Consider the following 26,466-nt stretch of genomic DNA (forward strand, 5'->3'; position numbering starts at 1 on the left):
TTCTTTGAGAAATATCGCGTAGTGGGGTATTTGCTTGATGGCATCGAGTAAAGGGATGTTTACCTCTACTTTGCAGAACGTCTCAAAAATCTCCTTTTCTTCCTCTTCCTTCTTTGCTTTGGTGAATCTTTCTAGGAAGGGTGGTCTGGTTATCGAAGGCTTTGGATGGTCCTCTTCGGGTTCGGCTTGTTCTTGTTGGACCTCAATTTCCTTTTTTGGCTTTTTTTTCACACCGTGCTCACGTTTAGTGCCATCTTTGTTCACATTTTCCTGCAATTCTTTTTCACTAGGAAGCACAATAGCACTAGCATTTTGTCTAGGGTTAGTGACAGATTGAGAAGGTAGCTTACCTTAAGACTCTAGCTTACCAACAGATGATGCCAGTTGACTGATTTGAGATTCTAGGTTTTGAATACTCGTCTGGGTATGTTGCTGGAACTGTTGAATGCTCATCTGGGTTTGTTGCTGGAACTGCTGTGTGTTGGTCACTAGTGCTTTCATCATGTCTTCGAGAGATGGGCTAGGCGTGGGATTAGGCTGCCGAGGTGATCTGTATTTGGGTTTTTGAAAGTTTTGGTGTTGGTTACTGTAACTCAGATTCGGATGATCCCTCCATCCGGGGTTGTATGTGTTGGAGAAAGGATCGTATCTTCTTTGTTGTTGTCCAGCGAATCCTCCTACGGTGTCGGCATGCTCGGTGGTTGACTCTTGAAGAGTTGGGCACATGTCGGTAGCGTGCCCCGTTAAAGTGCAAACACCACACGCTTTGACTTGTTGATGTTTATCTGCAACAACTTTTTCAACAATAGATGTGAGTTGATTTAAACAATCTTCAAGATTACTTACCTCGTTACTTCTCTTTGGTGGATCATCGTATCTAACCCCAAATTGTTGCGTGTTGGACGTCATAATCGAAATCAGACTACGCGCTTCGGTAAGGGTTTTATTGAACAATGCTCCTCCACTTGCCGCGTCTATCAGTTTCCTATCCATGCTTAATAGACCTTCGTAGAAATACTGGATCAACAGGTGGTCCGGGATCTGATGATGGGGGCAACTTTCCACTAGTTGGTTGAATCTTCCCCAATATTCGAAAAGACTCTCTCCTGCGAATTGACGAATCCCGCTGATCTCCTTCCGGATCGTTGTGGCTCTTGAGTCAGGGAAATATTTCTCAAGAAACTGCCTCTTGAGATCATTCCATCTTGTAATGGATCCTGAAGGTAGAAAATACAACCAATCCTTAACTTGGTCGGCAAGAGAGAAGGGGAATGCTCTCAGTTTGACTTGTTCCTCGCTTATGCCTTGTGGTCGCATTCCAGAGCATACCACATGGAATTCTTTCAGATGCTTATGTGGATCTTCACCTACGAGGCCACGGAAAGTGGGAAGTAAACGAATTAATCTAGATTTCAGTTCAAAGTTTACCTCCAAGTTTGGGTACTCAATGCACAGTGGCTGCTGGTTCAGATCGGGCAATGTCATGTCCTTGATCGATCTTTCAGGAATCAAAGCCATTATCTCTTCTTCGGATTCGCTTGGGAATTCCTCAAACTCCAAAATTATGTCTTTTCTAGTCTTCGTAGGGAGCGGATGTTCTTTTCGATTGTTGCTTAGTCTCCCAACGAAGTCTTCGTGCGATCTTCTCGATTTCGGGATCGTATACCAATTTACCTATACGAGAAGACCTTGGCATCAATGGTGATAAAAATCAAGTAACTAAAAATAAAGAAATATACTTAATCCCCGACAACGGCACCAAAATTTGGTGAGTGTCGATACCACAAAAAATAATTCCTACAACACTTGTGAAAGTGGGAGTATGATCGATTCGACAGAGATTGGCTTTAAGTTGATTTTTTTGAGGAAAAAGAAAATAATGGGGGGAAAGTTGATGATAAAAAAAAATAATTAAAGACTAAATAAGCTAGAAAATAATTAAAATTACCTGACGAAGATACGAGAGAGAGAGATTTTCCAAGTAAGGCTAGGATCATGCTTGATTCTTGCGAGTTGATCATTGATGCAAAAATAACACTATGTAAACAAATAAATCAGTTATGGTTGTTGGTACGACCTAACAACCTCACATTTCCTTACCTTTTCGTCAGCCAAGGTACGACCGTTGGCTAGATCCCTAATTAACAGACAACCCTGAAAACGTCCGCAAGATTTAATCTATTAACAACATTAAAAATTAGAAAGGCCTGATTCTAATCAACAAACTCCTACGAGGATAATTCGTTTAAACTAGATCATGCATTCCCCATAACATAACTAATTACTATGACATAATTAATCATGCTACGTTGCTACTAAGCATTGAACTAAATAAATAATTACACGGATTTATAAAGTCCAATTAGCTAAGCAAACCTTTTTGATAATGAACAATTGGCCATATCATTCAAAAATCAGACGTTTGTAATAAGAGCACAGAGAATAGCATGAATATTTATATAACAAGTGTAAAGAGAGCAGATTAGATCTCACAACATAATGCGAATCAAGCAATCACCATACTTTAACCAGAAAATAAGGAGTTTAGCCAGACATGTTAATGGAAGAACACACTAAAAGTGGAATTCCATTAACTCCGGTTCTAAATTAAAAGTAAAAGAGAGAGTAGAATAAGCAATTGAGAATAAGGTATTCTATTGAATTCCACCAATTAACGAACAACCTTCAAATGAAAAGACCCCCCTATTTATAATAAAAATCTCCTACGAATCAAGATATAGGGGGGGATAAATACATAATTAACTCTAGAAAGGTAAATAAATCACAAATAACATGTTTTAAGGAATCATTTCCAAATCTAAGTATTTCATTCCTTTTTCTCTTGAGAAATCACTCTTTTTCCTTCTTCACCCGAGTTGACCACTCCACTGAGCGTGGGCACGCTTAATCAATTCTGCAGAAATTTTCTTGTAATCTTTTTTTTTCTTTTTGATGCCTTCAATTCCGATTTTAGCGTGATTTTTGCCATCTTTGCCTCATATCTTCCCTTTTTGTTGAATATGCAATAAAATCGCATAATTATGGATGTTTTAGCTTAAAAAAGAAGATTAAATTATTTTAAATTTGTGATAATTGCAGAGTTATCAAAATGGGGAAAATTAAGAAGGTTCCACAATAGCAAAGTCAAGTGCACCCACTCAAATCTCTGTGGTCAATTTAGACAAAAACATGAGAATGATTGGGTCAATCCTATGCTATTAATTGTTCTTTCTATGTTGCTCGATACTGCGTTTTGGTGCACCACTTTAGTTAGTGGAACCGACTTTGGATTTTAGTTTTATCATTAGATTACGTGTGCTACTACACTTGTATTTCTCTTTTTAATTAATTATTAAAGAAAAAAGTAGAGTAAGAGAGTAAGAATATATTAAATATTAACAGACGTAAAGTTATTTCACTAACATGATATCATCTTCATCAAGATATATAGTGTATTATTCTAACAATTAAAGATTTGATGGGATAAAGATATATCCTTAATTACAAGAAACAAATCAATGCAAGTGCCCTTCTTTGGCTTAGAAATTATCAGATTGAATTTTTTATTGTATTTAATTTTAAATAATAATTATAATATTTAATTAGTTTTTTAGTGTGGTGGATTTAAATATAAAATGTTGAATCAAGAAACGGATAAATGTTAATCAAAAGAATCAAGAAAAGGGTGGAAAGATTAATCACTCCATTACAAAATTTTAATGGTTAAACCACAACTACACACACAAGAAAAAGGGCTAAGAGAATCTTGTACCACTTATGGTGCTCCATTTCATTTATTCAGCACGCCCATCATATTATCTAATTCATCAATAAATTATACAGATAATAATAAATTTACATATAGGAGACCAATACGAAAATTTCGAGTTTAAGACCACTAAACTAATAACATTGCTGACAAATTCTAATATAAATCAAATTTGGTCAAATGTAAATTAATCACTTATTATGTGATTGATTGATTCTAATTTAAATAAAAAAAATTATTTACTTCATTTTCATCAAAATCGATTACAATTACAATTTTTTAAAAAGGGTATCTAGAAAATCTAGTAGGAAGGAAAATTATCAACTCATACTAAGTTTGAGATTTTAACGTTAATAGTTAGGTAAAGACGTTGACAACAGTAATGGAGGATTGGATTGGATTGGATTGGATTGGATTGGAATGAAATCAGCTTTGCCCAAGAAGAAAAAGGTACGAATGGGCACGAATGCCCCCACTACCATTACCATATATGTTATAGGTTGACCTATTATAATCCAAATTCAGGCTGCCCACACTTTATTACCCCACGTGCTCCCATTGATGATTCAAAAAGTGACTAGTTCATCGAAATTTTATATTTAAATTGTATTTGATTAAATCTGAATACTTCTTATTATTGTGCGATTAATATATAATTCATAAAAAGTGACTAATATATAAGAATTTTCCGTAGCTCACCGCGGACATGCCACCCAGTAGTATAAATTTGGGTTAAGTTAAAGGAAGTCGTCCAAGCCTTTCTACTCAATAACATAGCTGATAATCAATCCCTTCTCTTCTCAATCAGACATGAGTCCTCTACGCCTAGTCATTGCAGTACTACTACTAAGTATTTCATGCAAACAAGTGAGTCTAGTTCTTGCTGATATAGGAACAGCTACTTCCTATGATCCTCCATACGCACGTAAGTACCATATGTATATCAATTTTAATAATGATTGCTGCAAGAACTTTGTAAAAATGTCAAACTCAGATGAGCATGCATGCAGGAACAAGAGTTTATAAGTTAGGCGTAAATATGTTACCTTATATGGGAAGGTTACAATTGTTAAATATTCTTGCAATCTACTTGAGTTTCTAACATGTACAGATTGATATAATTGTTTGCAGCTACAAAGTGCAACGGGAATAGGGCAGACCAATTCCCACCAGGAAACCTGTTTGTTCAGGTAAGTGAGGTGCTGTGGGATAATGGTGCTGCCTGTGGCCGACGCTACAGATTGAGGTGCCTGAGTGGCAGCAATAAGCCCTGCAAAGGAGGCACCGTCGATGTAAGGGTGGTGGATTTTTGCTCGAGAAGGCCATGTCCCTCCACTATCGTCATGTCAAATGATGCCTTTGATGCTGTTTCGCGTTCCCCTGATGCTAAAATCAACATTGAATTTATCCAGTATATATTTTCCCATTCCATCTTTTATAGTCCACTTCTTTTCATCATCATCACAATCATGTCTTCTTTGCAAAGTCTTGTTCCTAAAGACTCACATGCCTGTTTTGATCTTTTTTGCAGGATTTGACATCAAATAGGGCACCCTGTGTTTGTTACGAGAGATAACCTCAGTCAGCTAGCAGAGTTAATTAGCTTCTTACAGGATATATATGTAGTCGCATACATGTAGACAGAGTTAATGCTGTTGATGAGACAATATACTTGTTGACTTTACAGCTGCATGTTGTGTTATTTTTCTCAATTAATGCTTCAGAACTACAGAAACCTCTCTCTTTCTCTCACACACACATACACACTCACGAAGTAGCTCTCCACAAGGAAAACTTGATAAGACCAAGGAAAATAACATTGAATTCAAGAATTCGGGATCAGTTAAGTTCTTGCTTATACGAGACACATAAATGAATTTTAAGTGGTGAGATGAGTAATGGATGGGAAATCAACAAGTATTGGCTTCTCTATTATATAGTATGATATCAAATTATCTTGATCTATCTATCAAGTGAATAAAACCGTGGAACAAATGAGAAATGGAAGCTACTTAGAATGGATGCAAGAATGGTGTGAGAGTGTTATGACAGTACTTCCAGTTTCTTTTATATGTGCATGCTGCTCCAAGGTTTTCAACAAAGTTATGACAGTACTACATGCTAACAGACCCTCCCACTGAAAAAGCTTAAATAAACATTTGAACTCATGTTCTGGCAACTTATTCTGTTGCCATGAAGATATGGAACACATTCTCTTTTCAAATATCTGTTGATAACTTGAGGGTGAAATGGAAATTTCAAGTGCACCATGTGTATGCATGCCCAGTGTGGGGAAGAATGTTCTGTCCTTCTTGAAGCACATGATCCTGTAGTGCCACAAAAGATTTAAAGCAAAGATCATTGGCCATAACATGCACCCAACAAATGGAAAAGTTCATATTCTTTCACGAGATTGCTGAAAATCTAAGTTCAATATATTCCTGGCTAAAGCATTGTACAATCCTCCTTGTAATTTCAATGAGGCTTTCTGCCACAACATTACAGCTGCCTGATGTCTGCTCGCCAACAGACCAATAGATCTTTCTCTCAAGAATTATCAGAAGCAAAATGAAACAACATTGTAACAGTTTCAGCAGTGTTAGTGGCTAAGTCGTCAATAAAAATGTTTAAAATGTGATCCTCTGATAAAATCATTTGGGCATGGTAAACAGTTCACAGTGCATGAAAACTTCTACTTGATCTAGTAAATGATTATGCACCACAATTGAGAAGATGGGTTATATCAAGAATGTCCTGTTACTGAGTTGCTAAATATCCTTCTGACCTAATCAACTCTGGTTTTAGACAAGTGGTGGTTTCCTTAACTGAGAGCTTGAAGATCATATTCTCTGCACATTAGCCCAGATATTTCTGTTTCTTTTTTTCGAATTACGAATCCTGTTCTTTGTGCCCAATTCATGCTCTCCATTCAGTTCATGCACCTGACAATATAATGAAGGACAAGTATTTATTTACCCAAATTAAAACAGAAAGACTGATAGCTAACATTAGTCGTGAAAAGCAACTGAAAGAACAAACATGAAATAGTTGGATAGAATAGCTCCTGTGGGACATAGTAATTTAGACTAGTGGTTTTGAATATCTTGCAGATTTCAAAATCAAATCAATGCCGAACCAACTAATAATGTCTTACAGTAAATATCCAGCTGCTGCTTCTTGAAATAGTCATTTAGACATTTGAAAATATTCCACAAAATGAAAGATGTTATCACCCGAGCAACACTGGAGAACTATTATGTGTCTTCGCATGCCACTTTGTCATGTGCATTGGCCTATATATGGGATGAAATCCAGGAAAAGGATAACTAGTGACTTGAAGTAAACAGAGAAGAGGGTGTTCTGTTACCTTCGTATTCCTTCGCTTGATCTTCAAGTGAATTGCTATCATGGTATTGTATGAGTCTCATATCTTTAATATGTAATTGTGATCAAATGATGAGAAATGAAAGTTCAGGTAACTATCTTGTCATGTGTATTCTGTCAACAGGAGGAAAAGATGGTTCGTTTTGCAGCTGATGCTGTAGACCACAGAGGTTCCCCTGCTGACAAGTGTAAAACTGGAGGCTGGTTGCCGGCCACTCTCATCTTAGGTGAAGCGCAAATATTTCAAACTCTTCTGTATTCTAAGCTCCAGTTTAGCAAAATTGCTAAAGCTATATATTTGTACAAATGGCAGTCAAAATGTTTCGAGTTTCCTCCAACAAACATAAACTGATTATATATCGTTTTCTTTAAAACTACCTCATGTTTATCAGGAGTCGAGTTCTGTGAGAGGCTATCAACAATGGGAATAGCGGTGAACCTTGTAACCTACTTAACAGGAACAATGCATCTTCCAAGTGCTACTTCTGCCAACATTGTTACTGATTTCATGGGAACCTGTTTTCTTCTATCTTTGTTGGGTGGATTTCTAGCAGACTCTTTTTTGGGAAGATATAGAACAATTGCAATTTTTGCATCTGTGCAGATCCTTGTAAGACTTTCCCACTTATTATCATAACTAACTAAAGACATATATGCTTATAGATTTATGATAATTATAAGCATAAAGTTTAAAAACCAGGGCACAGGCATGTTAGCTGTATCAACTCTGCTTCCACAGTTTCGTCCGCCTCCTTGCCACGCACAATCAACAACAATATGTGCACAAGCCAGCGTATCCCAAATGGCAATGTTATATGCATCTCTGTATTTGATAGCAGTTGGGACTGGTGGTTTAAAATCGAGCGTATCAGGTTTCGGAACTGACCAATTTGATGAGAATGATGGCAAGGAAAGGCCAGACATGAACCTTTTCTTTGGTAGGTTCTTTTTCTTGGTTAGTCTGGGAACCATGATGGCTGTTACAGTTCTCGTGTATGTCCAAGATGAAGTTAGTAGATGCTTGGGTTATGGTATTTGTTCTGTATCCATGTTGGTTGCAATCTTTATATTTTTAGCTGGAACTCAGAAGTACAGATATAAGAAAACCTCAGGAAGTCCTTTAATTCACATTCTTCAAGTTCTTGTTGCTGCTGTAAGAAAGAGGGGCCTTCAGGTACCCAAGGATGCAAATTTGTTGTACGAAATTTGCACAGAATCATTAAGAATTCATCACTCTGATCAATTCAAGTAAGTATCGTTCAGTCAAATTCACTACTTGATAACATGCAAATTTTGTTCCCCCCAAACCTTATTATGCTCTCGAATTTACCAAGTTCCATCTTTATACATTTTATAGCTTCTTGGACAAGGCTGCTATAATCACAAGAGAAGATTATGCAGAGAACAAAATTGTATCTCCAGATCCCTGGACACTTTGTTCAATAACAAATGTAGAGGAAGTTAAAATGATGATCAGACTTCTACCCACTTGGGCTACAACGATCACATTTTGGGCTACACATGCACAAATGATTACCTTCTCAGTAGAGCAAGCTTCCACCATGGACAGATACATTGGAGGTTTCCAAATTCCTGCTGGCTCTTTAACTGTCTTCCTTGTTGCAGCCATATTGATCTCTTTGGCAATTTATGACCGCTTCATCATTCCCATGTTAGAGTACTGGATAGGAAAACCAGGTAAGTCGATGAAGCAGAACTTGTTTAGATTTTTGAGTAAGAGCTCTTAGAAAATGATTCACATTTGGAAGAGTTCTTCTCAGGTTTCACCAATTTACAAAGAATTGGGATAGGGCTACTCCTGTCCGCATTAGGCATGGCTGCAGCAGCACTTGCTGAGAAGCATCGTCTAGCCAATGCAAAGGAAATAGCCCAAAGCACGGCAATGCAACCAATAAGTGTGTTCCTATTGATCCCACAATTCTTGTTGGTGGGCTGTGGAGAAGCATTCATATACGCTGGCCAGTTGGATTTCTTCATCACACAGTCACCAAAAGGAATGAAAACCATGAGCACCGCACTATTCCTCACCACACTTTCTCTCGGTTTTTTCCTGAGCAGCTTGCTTGTTTCAGTTGTTAAGAAAGTAACAGGTTGGGTAGGGGACAGAATCGACAACGGCAGGCTTGATTGCTTTTATGGTCTCTTGGCTATATTGAGCTTCATCAACTTTTGGCTTTTTCTTCTCTGTGTGAAATGGTATAGATCAAAAACAACTAGAAAGGATCCGCCAGTAGAAAGTGTAGACAAGGGTGAAGATGAATGCTAATGCAAGACAAGGGCATCATTTCCTGTATCTAGGGCCAATCCTTGCAAGCTTTTTGGACTGAGTTATCATCTGAATTGTATTCCATAAGATGGATGCTGATTTCTCTAAGTTTCCAATTGAGTGAAATTATACACTTGTTCATGCATATCTGTAAATAAATATCTGTTTGATGCGACATAGTTTCTAGTGCTCACAAGAGTGAATGAAAACTAACAAGATTCTGATTCTTGAGTAAAAGGGACTCTGAATAATCCGAAAAAAGTAAGTTTTTTGTTTAGGCAATTAACAGTACTTTGAAAAGCAATAGTCTAACATCAGCAGCTATATTCATAATAAGTAAACATGTAATTAGGATATAAAAAATCGACGGAATCAACGCAGCAGGAATTAGCACATCAATGTTTAGAGAGCAAACTCTTTGTACAAACTGTTTGATCCTAGAAGAAAAGCCTGCAGAGAGTTACTAATTTTTGTTTCTTGGTGTCATCGTTACATGACATGACAGGGCTACGAGTCGTTCTTGATTGTTTGGAAATAAAGAGAAATGCAGTTATTCAACTTCAACCGGATCTTGAGGAAGGTGGTCAAAAGCGAAACTATGATGACCTTCATACATTGATTTCTTATTAGTGTAGCTGAAACTATAAAAAGTAATGGATTCAAATGGAGACATCAGAGAGAGAGAGACAGAACATTGTAAGATTATCATTCGATTATGGGCACAAATGTAGTTTAATTTAATAGATGATTAAGATGTTCAAATCCTAATCCTACGATTGGTTGTCAAACAGTGGGAGGGATAGAAAGGAGAAGCAACATAAAATAATGCTGGTTTGTTGATGACGTTCACGTGGAGCCCTGATCAAGTTTTGACTAGGCGATGAAGAACTTGGAGTTATGGGCTTCAAAAGAACACAGACCAGTAGACGTATCTTCACATTAGTGTTGCACAGCTTAACATGAAACTATATTTCGGAAAAATCCTTTATTGAATAATTGATCGATATATGATATAATATCTACTCCTTTCCAATTCCAAATAAAGTGGGACACTGCAAATCCATGTTCTTTTGCAATAATTGTTGCCACTCAATTCTAAGTTAGGTGTAAAAATTTCCACATACGACCAAGAAGATTATTTGACCAAGAGAGCAGAGGAGAGCAGCCCTTGCCCTTTTCCGGGCAAGCAACCAAAACCTTCTATGCTCCATAAAATGTAGCAGGCAGTAGTACAAATGCATGTAAGGTGGAATTAAGATGAAATTAGTTTTCCACCCCTACAAGTAAGAAAGCCTGTCTGCTCTGCTGCATGTGAATTATGCCGACCATATAAGGGTACAACATGTTATTCCCACCTGCAAAGTCAACTATAGGGCAAAAACTAGTAGCCAATCTCCATAATTTAAGATAAGGATGGGTTAACAACTCGCCTCGTCGTGTATGTATTAGCTGTGAACAAGTCATGTCTTCACATGCTACTAATTCATTACTAATATATTTGTTTTCCTCAACTTCACATTTACTTAAAGAGAGATCTAATCATTTTGTAAGACTATTCAACATACATTTTCACTCAAAGTCACATTCATAGACTGAGAAAGAGAGAGAAGGAAGAATAGTAAAAAGAAGAAAAAGTTGTAGTGAAGAAGTATCCAGATTCTAACTTCTTAATTACTCATTCAATGATGCGTGGCACAAGACTGTAGTAAGAGAGAAGTTTAAACAGTGGGCTCAGCTAAAACACCAACACTCACTAGTACATACAGATCATCCACCCAGACAACAGGCCTCTAATTAGATTTAGTCAAACCCCCAATGTCTGTGTAATACATCACCAATTGCAAATCTAATCAATGTGAAAGCAAGATCCAGAAAACCCGAGAGAACAAGCAGACAGACACAGTACACTAACAAGATGAAAACTTGCAAAGCGTTTCCAGCGTAATGAAATTTGTATAAATTCATTCAAATACCAGTAAACAAATATAAGGATCAAAACCCAGCTGAAGGTAGATAAAACTGGAAATTAAAGGGGAAAATGAAATAGAAGGAATGAGACTGCTGCATTTACTATTTCTACTCTCATAACATTAGATAAACCGGCAGGCATTGTGAGCAAGAAATGTGGTTGGATCTCAAACACCTCTATCATTAACAACCACAACAATGCATGTTAAAAGATCATACTTCGGGTAACACCCAGATCCACTGATGAACAACAGAGTCAAACCTGCAAAACCCCAGATTTCTTCCTCACATTTATTCCAATTGAATTTCTTTTTTTGTCTTTCTAAATTACATAATTTCTGCAATTAAGCTTGTGAATCTCCCTTCTTCCCCATTCCATCCCCTTCCCTCTGCTCCAACAGCTTCCCTGATTCCTCATCCTCGGGCTGTGCCTTCTTCTGTGCTTCTTTTGCCTTCAAAGCCTGCAACTTCAAGTGATTATAATACCCAACGCCCAAAAATGCCAACCCGTACCCAAACAAGTTTATCGGGGTGACCGTATCCTTAATCACAGACCAAGAGAAAGCAATCAACAACCAATCCTTCACAACCCCAGCAACATTCATGGTCAAAGCTGAAGTCTTTCCCACCAACAAGAACACAGCCAAGTTCAATGCAAACGCACACAGAGAATTAGTCCCAAAAATCACGAAATCGAAATGGAATCCCGAACTCTGCTGCTTCAACAAAGGATACTCCACAAACAACCATGGAATTGCAAGAAACGCGAGACAGCTGGGCGCCACATAGTAAAGGGAAGTAATGGGGTTCAAATTAATCCCTTTAGAGGTCAACAAGATCTGAATCATAACCAACCTCGTCGCCTCGAAAACAACCGCGCCCAGCTGCAGGAAAACCCCCCAAGAATCGTACTTGGCCTCACCATAAGCAGCAATTGCCACGCCCACAGAGATTGCAAGCATGTTGAACATGGTACTACTCTTGTAACTATCTTTCTTGAACATAATCCCAATGGTGTAGACAGCAACAGGCATAAGGGCCTTGAGCATTTGGATGAAGGACACTGAGAGGTAGATGTAGGCAGAGTTAGAGAGCCAGAGGGATAGGGAGTAGAGAGCGCCGATGGGGACGACGGAGGAGAGGTAGACTCGGCGGCTGAGGGCGGCAGGTTCGACGAGTTTGAAGATGCGGACGGCGGCGAAAGCGAGGGAAGAGCAGAAAGCCATGTGAATCATGGTGAGGGAGATGGGAAAAGGCCAGTTGTAGAGCTTTTTGTCGAGGATGTATTTGTTGTAGACGATGACGGTGAAGGAGAGGAAGATCCATACGGCGACATAAGTGTAAGAGAGGATGATCTTTTTCACCACCCCATCTGAGAGAGCTCCGCCTTTCCCCATTGCTGGCGGTGGCGGTGGCGGTGGTGGGAGATCTGGAGGGTCTTGGGGAGATTCGGTAGTTTTGAATGAGGGAGAGAGAGGTGGTGTTGGGGAAAAATTGGAGAGAGGAAGGGAGTCTAATGATGAGGTTTTAGCAGTAGAGTTGGTCGCTTAGACTAATACTAGTGTTCTTATGGGTTTCAAATAGGGTGGAAAGTGAGATTTTAAGGAGTTGGGGGGGGGGGGAGGGCAATTGTATATTTAATATGGGGTGGGGTGGCGTGGAAAATGTTCAAAAAGGTGGAGGAAAAGCAGAAAGTACCGGGAGGAGAGCCAAGAAAGAAAATTCCATAATCGTGAGCATAAATCATAATTTTGTCTTTTATTTATTTATTTTAAAAGATGTAGATGATTTAAATTGGAATCAGAATTACACATGAAAATCTAATAGTTTTAAAGAGGTAAATTAGGAATGGAATAGTATGTGGCAATGAGAATGGATGGATTGATTGATGTTGTAATAAATAAAGAGTGTGTTGTTGGAGGGAGGGAGAGAGATATATCCCATATCGGAATGGATGTGGGAAATGGGATGGAAAAGGAGATATATCCCATATTGGAATGAGATGGAAAAGGATTGAAGGGAGAAAATAAGAGTGAAGTGTGGGTGAGGGTTTGAAATTACGACCAAAATTGGGCGTGGGAGTGAGAATGGTATCTTTGGTTTTTCATTTGATTCAACAACTATTTGGTAATTGGTAGTAGTAAGTACATTAATGGACCCAATCCTTCCCACAACCAAACACATCTCCTACCAAATTGGATTTAATGGAATAAATTATATGTGATTCACTTAGTGTATAATTTAAAAAGAAAATTATCAATCACATATATTTGCTCTATCATTAATTTGTTTCATCCAAATTTTCAAAACGCAATTAGTATAGAGAATTTTGGGCAAGGAAAAAAACAATACTTAGAAATAGGGGGTGCGTGGAAAGCAAAGCAAAGTCCAGTCCCCCTCCCTCTCACCCTAGACCTTCACCTACTTACTTTCTTCTCTGCTTAATAATAGTAATTTTACCCTTCTTTATTTCACTACAGCTACAGCTACAAGATACAGCACCAGTATATATATTGAGTGTGTCAACGAGTATATATATATATATATATGGTATTGGTGAATGAGCATAATTAAAGTTAACAAATATTAATTATAAGTTTTAAATGTTTTTAAAATTGTAATTTGTACGCAACAGTCCCTTGATTTTGATGGCTCCCAACTTCCAACACCAACGCTGCATTTGAGATTAACTGTCCCCCCCCCCAACCCCTCAACTTAAAAGATATCAATATCTGGTGTTATCATCATTAGTTTGTTTGAACCATACCATACAAGCAATAGAATAACAGAGCATATATATACATAATACCGAAACCCCTGAGAATTCACATCCTTCATATTGTATTGATATAGAACAAGGTGCACCTGTCCTCCTCATGCATCCAACTCAGTTGTAGTATTTGTGGGGGAAGAAGATGGCAACGATAAACACAGTTCCATAGGCCGAGATTCTGGCAACTTCATCAATGGCTCATCAGGGTTCAGGAATATTTGAACCACTTTTCGCATTCTTGGCCGGAGCATCTGATCTGGATGAAGACATGCTATTCCTACAATCAAACTTCTCTTTACTTGTTCCTCATCAAACTCGCCTCTTAACTTGTGATCCACGCATGACAGCAACGACCCCTTCTCGTATGAATTCCAAACGCAGTCCACCAGACTAAATTCTTCCATCAAACCCTTTGATCTTCTCCCACACACCACTTCAAGCACCACCATTCCAAAGCTATACACATCTGACTCTGGGGTCGCTCTTCCCGTAAAACTAACTTCAGGAGCCAGATATCCTATGGTTCCGGCCACCATTGTGGTGACAAAGGCATTGTTTTGGAGCAGTCTTGCTAGCCCAAAGTCACCTAGATGAGCATTGTAGTCGGAATCCAACATAACGTTGTTCGGCTTCACATCACGGTGTACAACCGGATTGTCACATTCTTCATGCAGGTAAAGTAGCACGGATGCTAATCCTGATAGGATTTTGTACCTGCTTTTCCAATCTAGGAAGTTCTTTCCTATGTATTGGTCTAGGCTTCCGTTCGGCATGTATTCATAGACAAGTAGTAGTTGCTCTCTGTCATGGCACCAGCCTTGCAGCTGCACCAAGTTCTTGTGCCTCAGGCGTCCGATTGTGCATATTTCAGCTAAGTATTCTTTTTCACCTGGAAAAACTATGTTTTAGCTAGCTAACAGATGATGACACGAGTATTTATAGCAAAAAAGGAGATCCAAGTAGGAAAATACCTTGGGTTGAAGTTGCATTAATCCTTTTGACAGCTATAGTAGTAGGGAAATCAGAGTTAGACAGAACTCCTTTATAAACACTTCCAAAGCCTCCAGTTCCAAGCAGATTTTCCTTACTGAAGTTACGAGTGGCCCTTGAAAGCTGCTTATAAGTGAAAAGCTTAGGAGCATTGGCTGCGGATTTTGTCAGCATTTCAATGTCATATCTCCCCTCAAGCCTCACCTTTCGTCTCCTATGAGCTACAGCCAAAAGAAGCAAAACCACAACCAACGAAACCACCACAGTGGGAACAACCACCTGTAACACCATCCTAGAGTGGTTTCGATTAACCCCTTGACTTAGAGATTCTTTTGGCAGTTCATACAGAGTGAAATTCCAATCAAGAACCTGATGCACCTCCCAGAAATGGCCAGTTGAACCAGTGAAGCCCACATAAGCTTGCTGAGGAACTGTATCTTGCATGATTATCCTATGGCTCAAGAAATCCACCATACATTCACCCGCATATGCAACGTAAATATGAAGAATCTTTCCCCGCCCATCATACTCAATTTTAACCTTGATATTTCTCCCGCTCTTGAGATTAATCCCGATATCACTGAGGCTTCTTACTGCAACTGGATAATCTACACTGGTACTGTCGATTGCTATATGGTTGTTATCTATTTCACGCGGGTTCTTGTATGTGTCTAGCTCCACTGCAAGTTGTTTAAGAAGACCACCTGCATTTGCATATCAAGGGCAAAGGATTAACCAATGCAGAAATCGAACAACACCATTCTGCATCAAATAGAAAGTAAATGATCAGGAGAGCATGGAAACACCAGAAACATATCAAGAGTAAACATGGAATACCGGAGAGCACAACAGGTTCATCTCCAAAATCCACAGACTACGAGATAATAGGGACAGAAACGAGCAATTGTCAGAAATGCATGTAGTCACCTTCAGTTGAAGGATCCATGATACCAATGAATGAACCATAACTTTCTGGTGGTGAAGGCTTATTGTCCTGTGCGATGATGAAAGCCATTCCATCACCGGATACTGTTGAATTAGATGTAATTCTTATAGTGAACGAGGTAGAGAAAGATGCTGGCCACACCGGCATAGGATAGCGGAACAAGACTCTTCCTACCTCACTAGTCTCTTTTGGCTGGTCCGACGTGATGCTTAGGCTCCCATTGGCTGCTTTTACTGATCCCCAACAAATTAAATTGCCTCCGCTCTCACAACTTGCAGAATCAAATGATGAAAAAGAGAAATTCTTTGCTTCCACTAAGTTGAGACAAGTCTGATGGATCAACAAAACAAGAAGTAGAGTTAACATTGCCGTGGTGTAAGTTAAAAAGTTTGAGACCCAGCCTGATCTGTTTTTCCCTGGTATATATGAAGCAAAACACTTTTCTCTAGCTAGGAAGACACTGTTGTTTTTAGCTGATATGCTTTAGTACTGAAGTCAAACTCTCTTGCAACATATTGAACTGATGAGGAAGGTAGATTCTTCAAATTGGATTTCTCACCGTGCTAGAAACAACTCAAAAGTAAGAATCTTGGGAGTACATCTTGCATTTCTAGGGTTAACGCCTATCATATGAGACAAACCGTTCCTTAAGATACTTGACCCATTCCTGCTAAAGATGTAGGTTAAAAACACATATGTGTATTTTGGCAATTTTAGCTCCATAGTTCCATACCCGCCTTCCATGCGTCAACCGGGGCGGGGGGCGGGGGGGGTGGGGGGGTGGAAAAGATAGAATTAAGCATGCTTTTCTTAGTAGATTTTGATCATTAACCAGAGAAAGATTTTAATAGAAATTCCCACCAGAGTCAACACGGCAAATTTTGGCCACAAATCTGACAAAAACATCTCACTAACAGGAGAAAAGAAATCAAAACTAGAGCTAAAATTTGAAAGGTTACATGACAGGATGTTCATTAATAGCTGAAATTTTATACAAATCCTGAAATCCACCCTTTCATATGTCTGGAACTCATAATTCAAAATTAAATCAACCAAATCAGCGGCTGTCTACAGAGGAGCAGACTGATGATTCTACAGCTCGAGGATGTGATTCTTTTTTCACCATCTGACATCGATCAAAATCAATTGATGGACCAACTAGTGCAGGCAAAATCAGATACGATATTGATTCAAACACAAGTATCTATCAAAATAACAATGTCAATTTTCTCTGCTGGATTGCCACTGGCAAGAAAGCATAATAGTACACTAATGTGGAGAACATAAGGGCACACCATCAACCTATTTTAACTGCTTTAGATACTTGAGAGAACTAAATACTAAACTTCGGGGCAATTCCCTCCTCTCTTCCTTGGAGATTGGGGTTCTTGAATGCCTCTAAGATGGCACTGCATAAGTGGAAAAGATAGTATGTTAAACAAAAGGAATATTATTTCTTTAGAATACAGGAAAACACAAAGACGATTTCATAGCTCAAGCCAAAATAAAAAACAAAAAAAGAAAGAAATACCAAATCACACGACCAAGCATGTTAAAGAAGAAAACTGCTGGCAGAGAAATAGCATAGTTCTTGCATTAGAATTGGACACAAAAATTCACTCAGCCCCACATAGGGGTATGTTCTGGAATCTTATGAAACAAGTATAAAATCACAGTTTGTGTACACAAGTGTGAAAACATTAACAGCCTTACGAGAGACCTTGCAAATTTGTTTGCAACAATGTTTAGTTTCTTATGGACACCAAGAACACCTACAAGTTTAATATGAAAAAAACACATACTAGAACCAAAACACAAACTTACTGTATGTGGATGTATCAATCTGCTCAGGAAGCTCTTTAATATCAACTTCAAACCTCTCCTGAACCTGCAACACATTGTTGACATATCCTAACATGTAAGGGCTGAAAGTAAAGATTGACAAACAAATGAGAACCATAAATCTAACCTGGTTAAGAACATCTGAATCAGATGCAGAGGAAACAAATGTGATGGCAAGCCCTTTGGTGCCAAACCTTCCAGCTCTTCCAACCTAACATATCAAAGTGTAAATTAATGAAAAAAAATTAAGCTGCTTATTCAAAATCACCAACCACATCTGCGTTGATTATTATTCAACAAACAATAATTACCCTGTGCAGGTAAGTGTCTGCAGAATCAGGCATATCATAGTTGATCACAATGTTCACCCGTTCTATGTCAATTCCTCTACCAACCAAGTCCGTTGCTACTAGAATCCTCTTATGCCCCTCCTTGAATCCCTTGTACCGAGTTAATCTGCACTTAATAATTCAGAATTATGCCATCCGTGACAGAGAGAATGTAGAGATTGCAGTAAACAAGTAAAATGTATGAATTATCCCTTGTACCAAATTGATAATTAATATATTTGAGACATAAAGAAATAATAAGCCATCTGTGCCTGAGAATTATGCCGTGATACACAAGAATATAGGAATATCATATCTATGCATATTAATTACTACCCCATATAATCTTCGTTTGTTCATTCTAGTAAACAAGTAAAAAATATTACATACTCTTCCACGTCAATAAATCAGCAACTAAAAAAAATACATTGAAGCAAGGTAAGAAAGAGAATGTAGAGATTGTGTGCCTTCAAACAAACCTTTCTTCTTGGGACATGCCAGAGTGGATGCAAATAGAAGGAAAATTACACTCCACAAGCAACTTGTTCAGCTCAGCAGCTCTATTGACACTTTTGACAAATATGACCACTTGATTGAAATCCAATGCATCGAGCAGGTCATTCAGCTTCCGGTTTTTCTCCAACTCAGTCAATTTGATGTAGTGCTGTAGTGTCCTATCGAATAAGCTAAAGTACTAAACAAAAAAACAAATAGGACACTTAAAAGTCAAGATCAAACCTGTACAAGACCATGAAGGGTCAACTTGGCCTCGTCGTCCACGTAAATTTCCATAGGCTGAAAGGAAGAAATGTCACAGTAAAGCATATTAGGAGTCTTCCATCTGAAGCTAACGGTATCCAATATGAAATGAATGACAGGCGAAAAGGCCCCATGTGATGTTCTGGTCCATCTGAATCATCCCATTGCAGATATGTTATCGCTCTTACCAGACTAACTGTCACCACTGCCATTCAAATTAACAATGATGAAACTGATAAGTTGGCCAACCAAGCTCCCTAACAACCCCTCTTCCCTTGTATCTCTCCACTAAAAGGAAAACCAATGTAAAACAATAGACTCAAAAAGAAGAAGACAGTATGCCAAGTGCAGGGAGCACCGTACACCAACGAAAAACACTGGACTAAGAAGATGAACAGAATGTGCCAAGTTCAAGAAGCGCCATGAGAAGCACAGCCTATAAACTTGGAGATTACTATTCCCACCTACTGAATCTTTTAAATGAACCATCAATATGTGTCAGTTGGACAGATAAACAAGACATGGCAAGTATACAGTGCATCAACCACTGCATTCTTGACCAAGTGTCGCCTGCAGAAATCTGGAATAATGGAAACATGGTAGACTTCTAAAACTGAAGGACTGGCCACAGAACATTACATCTTGCATGAATTTCTTGCAAACTGGTCGAATCTCCTTGCTGAGAGTAGCCGAAAACATCATAACTTGCTTGTCATGAGGGGTCATCTTGAAAATCTCCTGAACATCTCTTCGCATATCTGGGGTTGCAAAAAAGTACACATAGTGAGCATATAGGTGGCAGAAATTTTCATTTTGATGAGACAAGGAAATAGGCAGATGTCATCACAAAGATCACGAGAGAAAAATTCACAAGGCTTACCAAGAGATTCGAGCATCTTATCACACTCGTCCAAAATGAAATGCCTCACATTCCTCAGAGAAAGGTCCTTGTCTCTTGCCAGAGCAAGTATCCTTCCAGGTGTTCCAACAACAATGTGAGGACATTCATTCTTTAGAAGGTCTTTGTGGATCTTGATGTTGACACCACCGTAGAAAACAGCAACTTTGATTTCTGGTATATATGTGCTGAACCTTTCAAATTCATGACATATCTGCAAATGGGAGAAACATGCAAAGTAGACAAGTAAACTGGTAAGTGACCACTAGTGGTAAAAGTGGACAGTAAAATACTATTATATGTACATAGAAGTGCTTCAGTGAATAAATCTGAGACCATTTTGACAGGGAGACAACAGAAACCAAAATTCTAAAGCCCAAATGCAAAAATGCTCATAATCGCAGTACATGCCTGGTACGCTAGTTCCCTTGTATGGCATAGAACCAGAGCAGCAACCTGACCAGCAACGGGTTCAATTTGCTGTAATGTTGAAAGAACAAACACAGCAGTTTTCCCCATGCCAGATTTTGCTTGGCAGATAACATCCATTCCCAATATTGCTTGTGGTATGCACTCATGTTGAACTGACGAAGAACCAAAGAAATTTGATCCAAGGAAGCCTCAGTTTCAATTAAAAAAGGTTTTACCATTGAACTTCTCCAAGGTAGAGTGATAATAATGATTTACCTGAGAAATATAAGATAACCAAACTGCTGTAAATCACTGTTTGCAAGTGTTACTTCATTAAACAGATGATGTATTAGATAAGCAACATAAATGGATGAAGATGCAAATACTTCACAATGAATGTTCCAGATGCTGATTAGCAGAGTACACATGAAATTGGGAGTAAAAATGTTAACATGGTCTAAAGACCAAGAAAAGCAAGACAAGTTGAAGATTCACATACAACAGGATAGATGCCAATTACATGAGAAGTATACCACCAATAACTTACATACTCCTTTCAGCAGGCTATCTAAAAGGAATTCAAAACATACAGATAATTAGCACCACATGAAACATACGCAGAACCCATAAGCCTACCACAAAGACGAGAAAATTAAGCACAAAATACACAGATACAAAATTATCACAGTCTACAACAGCAAAGATGACTTGACAATCAGATAACATCTGACATTATGATTTTACTTTAAAATCAAATTTTTTCTATGCTCCCAGGATAAGCGGCACTAATAATAAAGAATTGGAAATAATTCCAGCCAATACATGTAACAAAAAATGAATTATGCAAGTATGATTTGATAGAGCTCAACAAACGGAAGAAACATCTTGCCTTCTGATGGATGTTCAAATCCAGAGTCCACAATAGCCCGTAAAAGCTCTGGCTTCAAGAGGAAGTCCCTGAATCCTGAACTATGGATCCCAACATAACCCCTGAAACCAGAAAGGATGAGAGTGCCTAAAGTTAGTGCCTGGCACAGATGACATGTAAGTAATAGGATTTATACCATTAAACCAAGTCCTAAGATGACATTTTGATGTCTACTTTGATAACAAAGCTTCATATGCAAACATTATCCATACTTGAGTAAAAAAGAACAAAACTACAGCCAAAAAGTAGCAGCAAATGAGACATTCCCAAATGGCTAAAACTAACAACTTTCTTTAATAAGACTTGCATTAAACAGATTCAGTTCATATTTACAAAATTACAAATAAGGGGTCCAACAACTAATAAAAAGCCTGGATTAAAATGGAAATGTTAATAAAGGATAGAAAAAGGAAAAAAACAAGTGCGCACACACATACAAAACTCGTTGCCGGGACCACGAGTGAGACACATATTAAGTAGAAAATCGAATAACCTATTTACAAATTAATGGCGAGTCTAGAACGGAACTCACTTCTTGACTGCCTCGCCGTTTACTTTGGCACCGACAGAGTCCGGGGCTTTTTCGTCTTCTTCCTCGTAGTCCAGAAGCTCCTCTTCGTATGCATCGTTGTCCTTCGTCTCACCCATTTCTTACTAGTGCTTTTGCTGCGCCGAAAAAACAGATCGCCAAACAAAATTCAATCTTTCGCAATTTTCATTACTAAAAAGTTAAACAAACACTCAATTACGCACTCTATAAGCAGAAGGAAGAAAAAGAAAAGGCAAAAACTTTCTGATTGATTAACCTGCTGAATCCGAAGGATATGAAAAGGTTTTGAGGCGGATTAGGATTAGGGTTGTGAATTTCTGCAGAGAAAAAAGTTAGGATAAACACGGAAACAGAAAAGATATTTTGAGAGAGAGAGAGAGGGCGAGCGTAGGGTTGGGGTTGGGGAATGGGGGAAGGAAACGGGTTTAATAGAGAAAGGAAAATGTGATTCGTGTTGACTGTTGTGCCCTTGGACGAATACCAAAATTACAACACCTCTCCTTTTCCCGTTTTTCCTTTTCTTTGTTGACGATGACGATGATAGTTGAAAGCGCGTTACACACCTCCAAAAATCCTGGGAGCCATCTAAAACCTTCAGACACTCAAAAAATACCGACTTCAATTTGTAATGAGGATATGAGTGCTATATCACCCACATTGACTTGATTGACTCACCCCACTTCTTTGTCTGAAAATTTTTATCCATTTGGTCGCTTTATACACTTATCACTCCACCGATGTAATAAATTATTCGAATTTGATCAAACTCGATTTGAAATAGAACATTTTTATTTATTTATACCGCTTAATTATTAATGATTATTGGCTAGAAAAAGAAGGGGACGTGTTTCTCATGCTTATTCTGTTCCTTCTGGTTTATGTATGGTGTTAAAATTTAACACTGCTTTGCAAGAAAAGATAAGAAAGGCCACATTCCATAGTATATATAGAAAAGACTGATTCTTCCAACACAGTATTTAATTCTGATCATCACAGGCTCTGTATGAAACTGGTGATCTGCTTTTGGAGCAAGTACGTTGCCTCTGACTCAGGATTCCAGACATGGAACACATGCGATTCCCCCTCAGCTTCTACCAAACTCACCTTCTTCACCCCTTTTCTCTTCAAGAACTCAACATACATCACTCCTCTCTCTTTCAAGAAATCCAGCCCCGCAACAAACACCATAACCGCCGGGAACAGGCTCCACTCCGTCTCCCCCTTGTCGAAATTGCACCCGTAGAAATCGCGGTCGCATCCTTCTGGCAAGCTCAGCTTCCAAAACATGTCATTCATGGCCACCGCATCAGCCGAGGAGTCTGCCAGTTCCAGCTCGGTTCGGGTTTCACTTCCAAAAAAAGGATGAATTGGCACCAGCCCTTTAATTCTAATATTCAAAATGTTGGCTTTGATGGCCTTGATCGCAACCTGGTGAGCTATATTTCCACCAGCACTGTCACCAGAGAGGAAAACGCTGGAAAGATCAGCATGCCGAAGCCACGGCTCAGAACTTGAACTTAACCATTCAAGGGCGGAGTAACAGTCCTCGTAAGCTATTGGGAGCTTGTTTTCTGGGGCGAGGCGGTAGTCGACTGAAAAGACAATGGTTTTAGCTGTGGCTGATAAGTTTCCGAGGAAAACGTGGTAGCCGAGCCAAGTGGTTGAGCCGATGCAGAATCCACCACCGTGGAAATAAACCAGGAGTGGAAGTTGTGACAATGAATCAGAGGAGGTGGGATGAGTAGGGAGAAAGATTCTGGCAGTAATGGGTTTAGATGGATGGATGATAACGTCCTTGGAGTTGTATGTGCAGGAGATATTGGACCATTCAGCTGAAGAGGAGGCTGTTTGAGGAATGAAGCGTTTGACGGTGCCATTGGAGAAGACTTGGAGGAAGCCTGGTGCCTCAGCAACCAAGGACATTTTCTGAGATGAATGATGTTTGAGTTGAAATAGAGAGTAGTGCAGATGGAATCGTTTTAAGTAAAGATTTATGTGAATTTGGTGCATGTTTGGTGAATGGTGGGTTGATCATGGGAATGCTTGCGCTCGTCTGCGGATTAGTCTTGAAAAGAGTGGAGGTACGTTGTCTGCCTGGACGTGCATTCAGGAGACATGAGAATAGTCAAAAATAGATTATAAATTGAGGGACCGAAAAGACTCCGCGCCAGGTAGGGGTCGAACCTACGACTTTCTGCTTAGGAAACAGACGCTCTATCCACTGAGCTACAGGCGCCAATTGATGCTCCATTCGGTTTTTGGTATCTCGGACGCAAGATAACAAAACAACAAACCGAACCACTACTCTAGTTTCAGTATGCTAAAGCAGCAGAATCATCTAGAGAGATCCTGCTGTTAATCCATGATTTTTTGCTAACTGTAAAGATAGCTTTTTACTATAGCATTCAAGAATTACACAGGTGAAGGATAAACAAAACTTTTCTTGACTTCAACATACTTGCTTCGTTTAAGTTCTGTATACATCCTTCAAATAGCATCCTCAAGAAAGCGTATAATTCTATATTGACCATGGGCTCCACAGCCAGCATAATTACTTCATTTCCGGGATTCATCCAAGTCACTACCTGGCATTGGTGCCAAAGCGAACATGCTTGCTGTTGAACTGCCGTTTCTGATTTGCTTCAGGCTTTGTAAGGCTGATATGCTTAGCTTCAAGTACATGTTTTCCATGCATTCTATTTCTTCAAGTTCTTTCGGAACTGTAAGGTGTTTTTCCGTCTTTTCCACAGCCACAGGCTGCTGCTCCTGCTCATGGCAACCTTCCTTTAGGTTAGTGTCTTTAGGTGGGACCAACCGCGTGTTCCTTGAGAAGATGCATGAGATCATTATCTCACACTCCTTCACTAGTTTCTTTATTACTTCAGTCCTGAAAAAAGGCTCGTGCAGGACCTTTTGGATGAACGGCAGTCGAATTAGATCACCACTTCTCTTGTCATACTTCTTCAGAATTTTGTGTAGTCCTGCAACCATTAATCCCAACTTTCAAACATTTTGAAGATATCAAGTGACAAGAAAAACAATGGGAACAGCAACTCCGGACATCGTTTCTGCACTCCATATGTATGTGGAAAAACAGAGAGCAAGAATAATGCTTTGAACTTTGTCAGTGATGCCTAGAAAAATAAATCCACAGTATTGCAAATCCTACACAGCCTGGCATATCAAAATCTACAAAGGAAGGGACACAAACATGTTCTGTTTTGAGGTGATACATATCTGAATTACATCTTAAACTGTTCTGCAAAGGATATTTCAAGTATCTGCAAGAAAAATCAGATACGGAGTAAACAACCTATGTAGTTAAGAAGGCTGTAGTTTTGCAACAAAATCATCTCGCCATGAAAATCCACCAACTTTCTTCCTACTTCCATAAGTTCTTCTCTTGAATCCTTAGCCTCAGCTACTTCTTCTTTGAGAAACTATGCTGACCAAAAACCAAGAAGTGAATCAAGGTTACAGAGAAAAAAGAGGAAGATTCAATGGAAATTCATTAGAATCTGAGAATAGATTGAATTTGGGACAATACTTCACTTTTCTATGTAATAACTCCAGAATGAACCAACAGGTGACTGCATGAAACACATTAGTTTGCGATTGACAGTGGCATGCCAAGTTACAGCGGAAGCAGTCTTAAATTAACAATCTACATGTTCAGTGATCAAATGATATTACTTTAAACGTAAAACTCCAGCCGCATAAAATTCTACCATCTACTGTCAATCGGTTCATGACTTGATATGCAGAGTTTTGCAAGAAGGGCACACATAATTTTCATTTTCACCTATTAGATCGTGGAAACGGAGGTAAATGAAACTATCTATACTTGAACACCATAAACAGACATCTAAGAGAAAAAAAATGAAGTAGCCAAGATAAATCATTTAAAATTGCTCCCAGAAAAATAAAAACAGGAAAATAGGCAAAAGATGGTACTTTTAGTCTAATAATGTAGTCTTCCTCTTGATCCATGAAGAAACCATTGAACTTGTTGATCTCCACTTTCAAAAGCTTAACAAAGTCGTCCATGGCCCTCACCATCACCTCCTTCCCTTTATCTCCGCTTCCCGCTTCATCATCACTCCCTCTCTCCCTTTTATTTGGCTTGTTATTACCGTCATTTACAAGGTTTTCAGATGATTCCGACAACGGAAGAATCAAATTCAGCTGTTTTTTCAGATGTTTGTACGATATAAACTTGTCTTGCCAATCCGGAAACATCTCATCAAGAAGTCTGCTTAGTATCTTCCAAAACTTCATTTTTTTTCGCCAGAAATTAACAAAAATATGACAAATTGGAGGAGAAAGAAGAGAAGGGTCGAGCAGTGATTGCAAAGAGAGTAAATATTGGGGGTCGTACGCGGGATCAGTGGGGGTTAATTAGAATATTGAAGTAGAAGAGCGAGGGAATACGGTAATATCTAAGAAAGAAAAAGAATATATGAATTATTCGCATTGGTTTAAGCGTTGGAGCCTGGACTGAAGGTCGTTTTGCCGTTGTTGCTTTCTCAAGTTTTAGGATTCCACCCCTCATCTCCTCTCAATTCTTAATTTGCCTCTATATTTATATACACATCAATTTATCCATTTACAACTAACTCAAAACCTCCAAAA

The 26,466-nt window shown here is 38.8% G+C and overlaps 7 protein-coding genes, 1 non-coding gene and 1 pseudogene across 10 annotated transcripts; 2 read left to right on the top strand and 7 right to left on the bottom strand.

Moving 5' to 3' along the window:
- Positions 1-351: 351 nt before the first annotated feature.
- LOC105165031 (uncharacterized) lies at positions 352-1,518 on the bottom strand. Its single transcript, XM_011083908.3, has one exon. It carries the CDS (start codon positions 1,516-1,518, stop codon positions 352-354), a length of 1,167 nt encoding a protein of 388 aa, XP_011082210.3.
- Positions 1,519-4,483: 2,965 nt separating this feature from the next.
- On the top strand, positions 4,484-5,461 carry LOC105165030 (EG45-like domain containing protein). The gene is made up of 3 exons (XM_011083907.3): positions 4,484-4,694; positions 4,901-5,180; positions 5,301-5,461. Exons 1-3 carry the CDS (start codon positions 4,580-4,582, stop codon positions 5,305-5,307), a joined length of 402 nt encoding a protein of 133 aa, XP_011082209.1. The 5' UTR covers positions 4,484-4,579; the 3' UTR covers positions 5,308-5,461.
- A 148-nt stretch (positions 5,462-5,609) lies between these two features.
- LOC105164589 (protein NRT1/ PTR FAMILY 6.2) lies at positions 5,610-10,103 on the top strand. 2 transcript variants are annotated; one of them, XM_088881152.1, is made up of 6 exons: positions 5,610-7,179; positions 7,278-7,380; positions 7,546-7,763; positions 7,842-8,401; positions 8,511-8,851; positions 8,935-10,103. In XM_088881152.1, the coding sequence occupies exons 1-6, from the start codon at positions 7,177-7,179 to the stop codon at positions 9,438-9,440; spliced, it is 1,731 nt and encodes a 576-aa protein (XP_088737278.1). In that variant the 5' UTR covers positions 5,610-7,176; the 3' UTR covers positions 9,441-10,103. The 2 variants fall into 2 exon arrangements, with proteins under 2 accessions (XP_088737278.1, XP_088737279.1); XM_088881153.1 differs by having other exon boundaries at positions 7,854-8,401.
- A 1,381-nt stretch (positions 10,104-11,484) lies between these two features.
- Positions 11,485-12,964, bottom strand: LOC105164588 (putative sugar phosphate/phosphate translocator At2g25520 pseudogene; annotated as a pseudogene).
- Positions 12,965-14,148: 1,184 nt separating this feature from the next.
- On the bottom strand, positions 14,149-17,131 carry LOC105164587 (putative L-type lectin-domain containing receptor kinase S.5). Its single transcript, XM_011083270.3, has 3 exons — positions 16,099-17,131; positions 15,153-15,875; positions 14,149-15,070 (listed from the first exon to the last, which is right to left on the bottom strand). The coding sequence occupies exons 1-3, from the start codon at positions 16,481-16,483 to the stop codon at positions 14,283-14,285; spliced, it is 1,896 nt and encodes a 631-aa protein (XP_011081572.1). The 5' UTR covers positions 16,484-17,131; the 3' UTR covers positions 14,149-14,282.
- A 148-nt stretch (positions 17,132-17,279) lies between these two features.
- LOC105164585 (DEAD-box ATP-dependent RNA helicase 15) lies at positions 17,280-22,252 on the bottom strand. 2 transcript variants are annotated; one of them, XM_011083268.3, is made up of 12 exons: positions 22,091-22,252; positions 21,817-21,950; positions 21,246-21,346; positions 20,357-20,529; positions 19,928-20,159; positions 19,687-19,805; positions 19,027-19,083; positions 18,768-18,952; positions 18,271-18,415; positions 18,087-18,170; positions 17,942-18,005; positions 17,280-17,526 (listed from the first exon to the last, which is right to left on the bottom strand). In XM_011083268.3, exons 2-12 carry the CDS (start codon positions 21,930-21,932, stop codon positions 17,516-17,518), a joined length of 1,287 nt encoding a protein of 428 aa, XP_011081570.1. In that variant the 5' UTR covers positions 21,933-21,950; positions 22,091-22,252; the 3' UTR covers positions 17,280-17,515. The 2 variants fall into 2 exon arrangements, with proteins under 2 accessions (XP_011081570.1, XP_088737769.1); XM_088881643.1 differs by lacking the exon at positions 22,091-22,252 and having other exon boundaries at positions 20,357-20,632; positions 21,817-21,846.
- A 487-nt stretch (positions 22,253-22,739) lies between these two features.
- Positions 22,740-24,122, bottom strand: LOC105164584 (putative carboxylesterase 17). Its single transcript, XM_011083267.3, has one exon. The coding sequence runs from the start codon at positions 23,842-23,844 to the stop codon at positions 22,825-22,827; it is 1,020 nt and encodes a 339-aa protein (XP_011081569.3). The 5' UTR covers positions 23,845-24,122; the 3' UTR covers positions 22,740-22,824.
- Positions 23,998-24,070, bottom strand: TRNAR-CCU (transfer RNA arginine (anticodon CCU)). The gene has a single exon. It is a non-coding gene; the product is annotated as a tRNA-Arg (tRNA).
- A 133-nt stretch (positions 24,123-24,255) lies between the features above and the next one.
- Positions 24,256-26,368, bottom strand: LOC105164583 (SPX domain-containing protein 2). The gene is made up of 3 exons (XM_011083266.3): positions 25,789-26,368; positions 25,148-25,274; positions 24,256-24,815 (listed from the first exon to the last, which is right to left on the bottom strand). Exons 1-3 carry the CDS (start codon positions 26,110-26,112, stop codon positions 24,391-24,393), a joined length of 876 nt encoding a protein of 291 aa, XP_011081568.2. The 5' UTR covers positions 26,113-26,368; the 3' UTR covers positions 24,256-24,390.
- Between the last annotated feature and the right edge of the window lie 98 nt (positions 26,369-26,466).

The sequence above is a fragment of the Sesamum indicum genome, linkage group LG6 (assembly GCF_026168435.1).
Source record: "Sesamum indicum cultivar Baizhima isolate 11 linkage group LG6, ASM2616843v1, whole genome shotgun sequence".
Classification (NCBI taxonomy): domain Eukaryota; kingdom Viridiplantae; phylum Streptophyta; class Magnoliopsida; order Lamiales; family Pedaliaceae; genus Sesamum; species Sesamum indicum.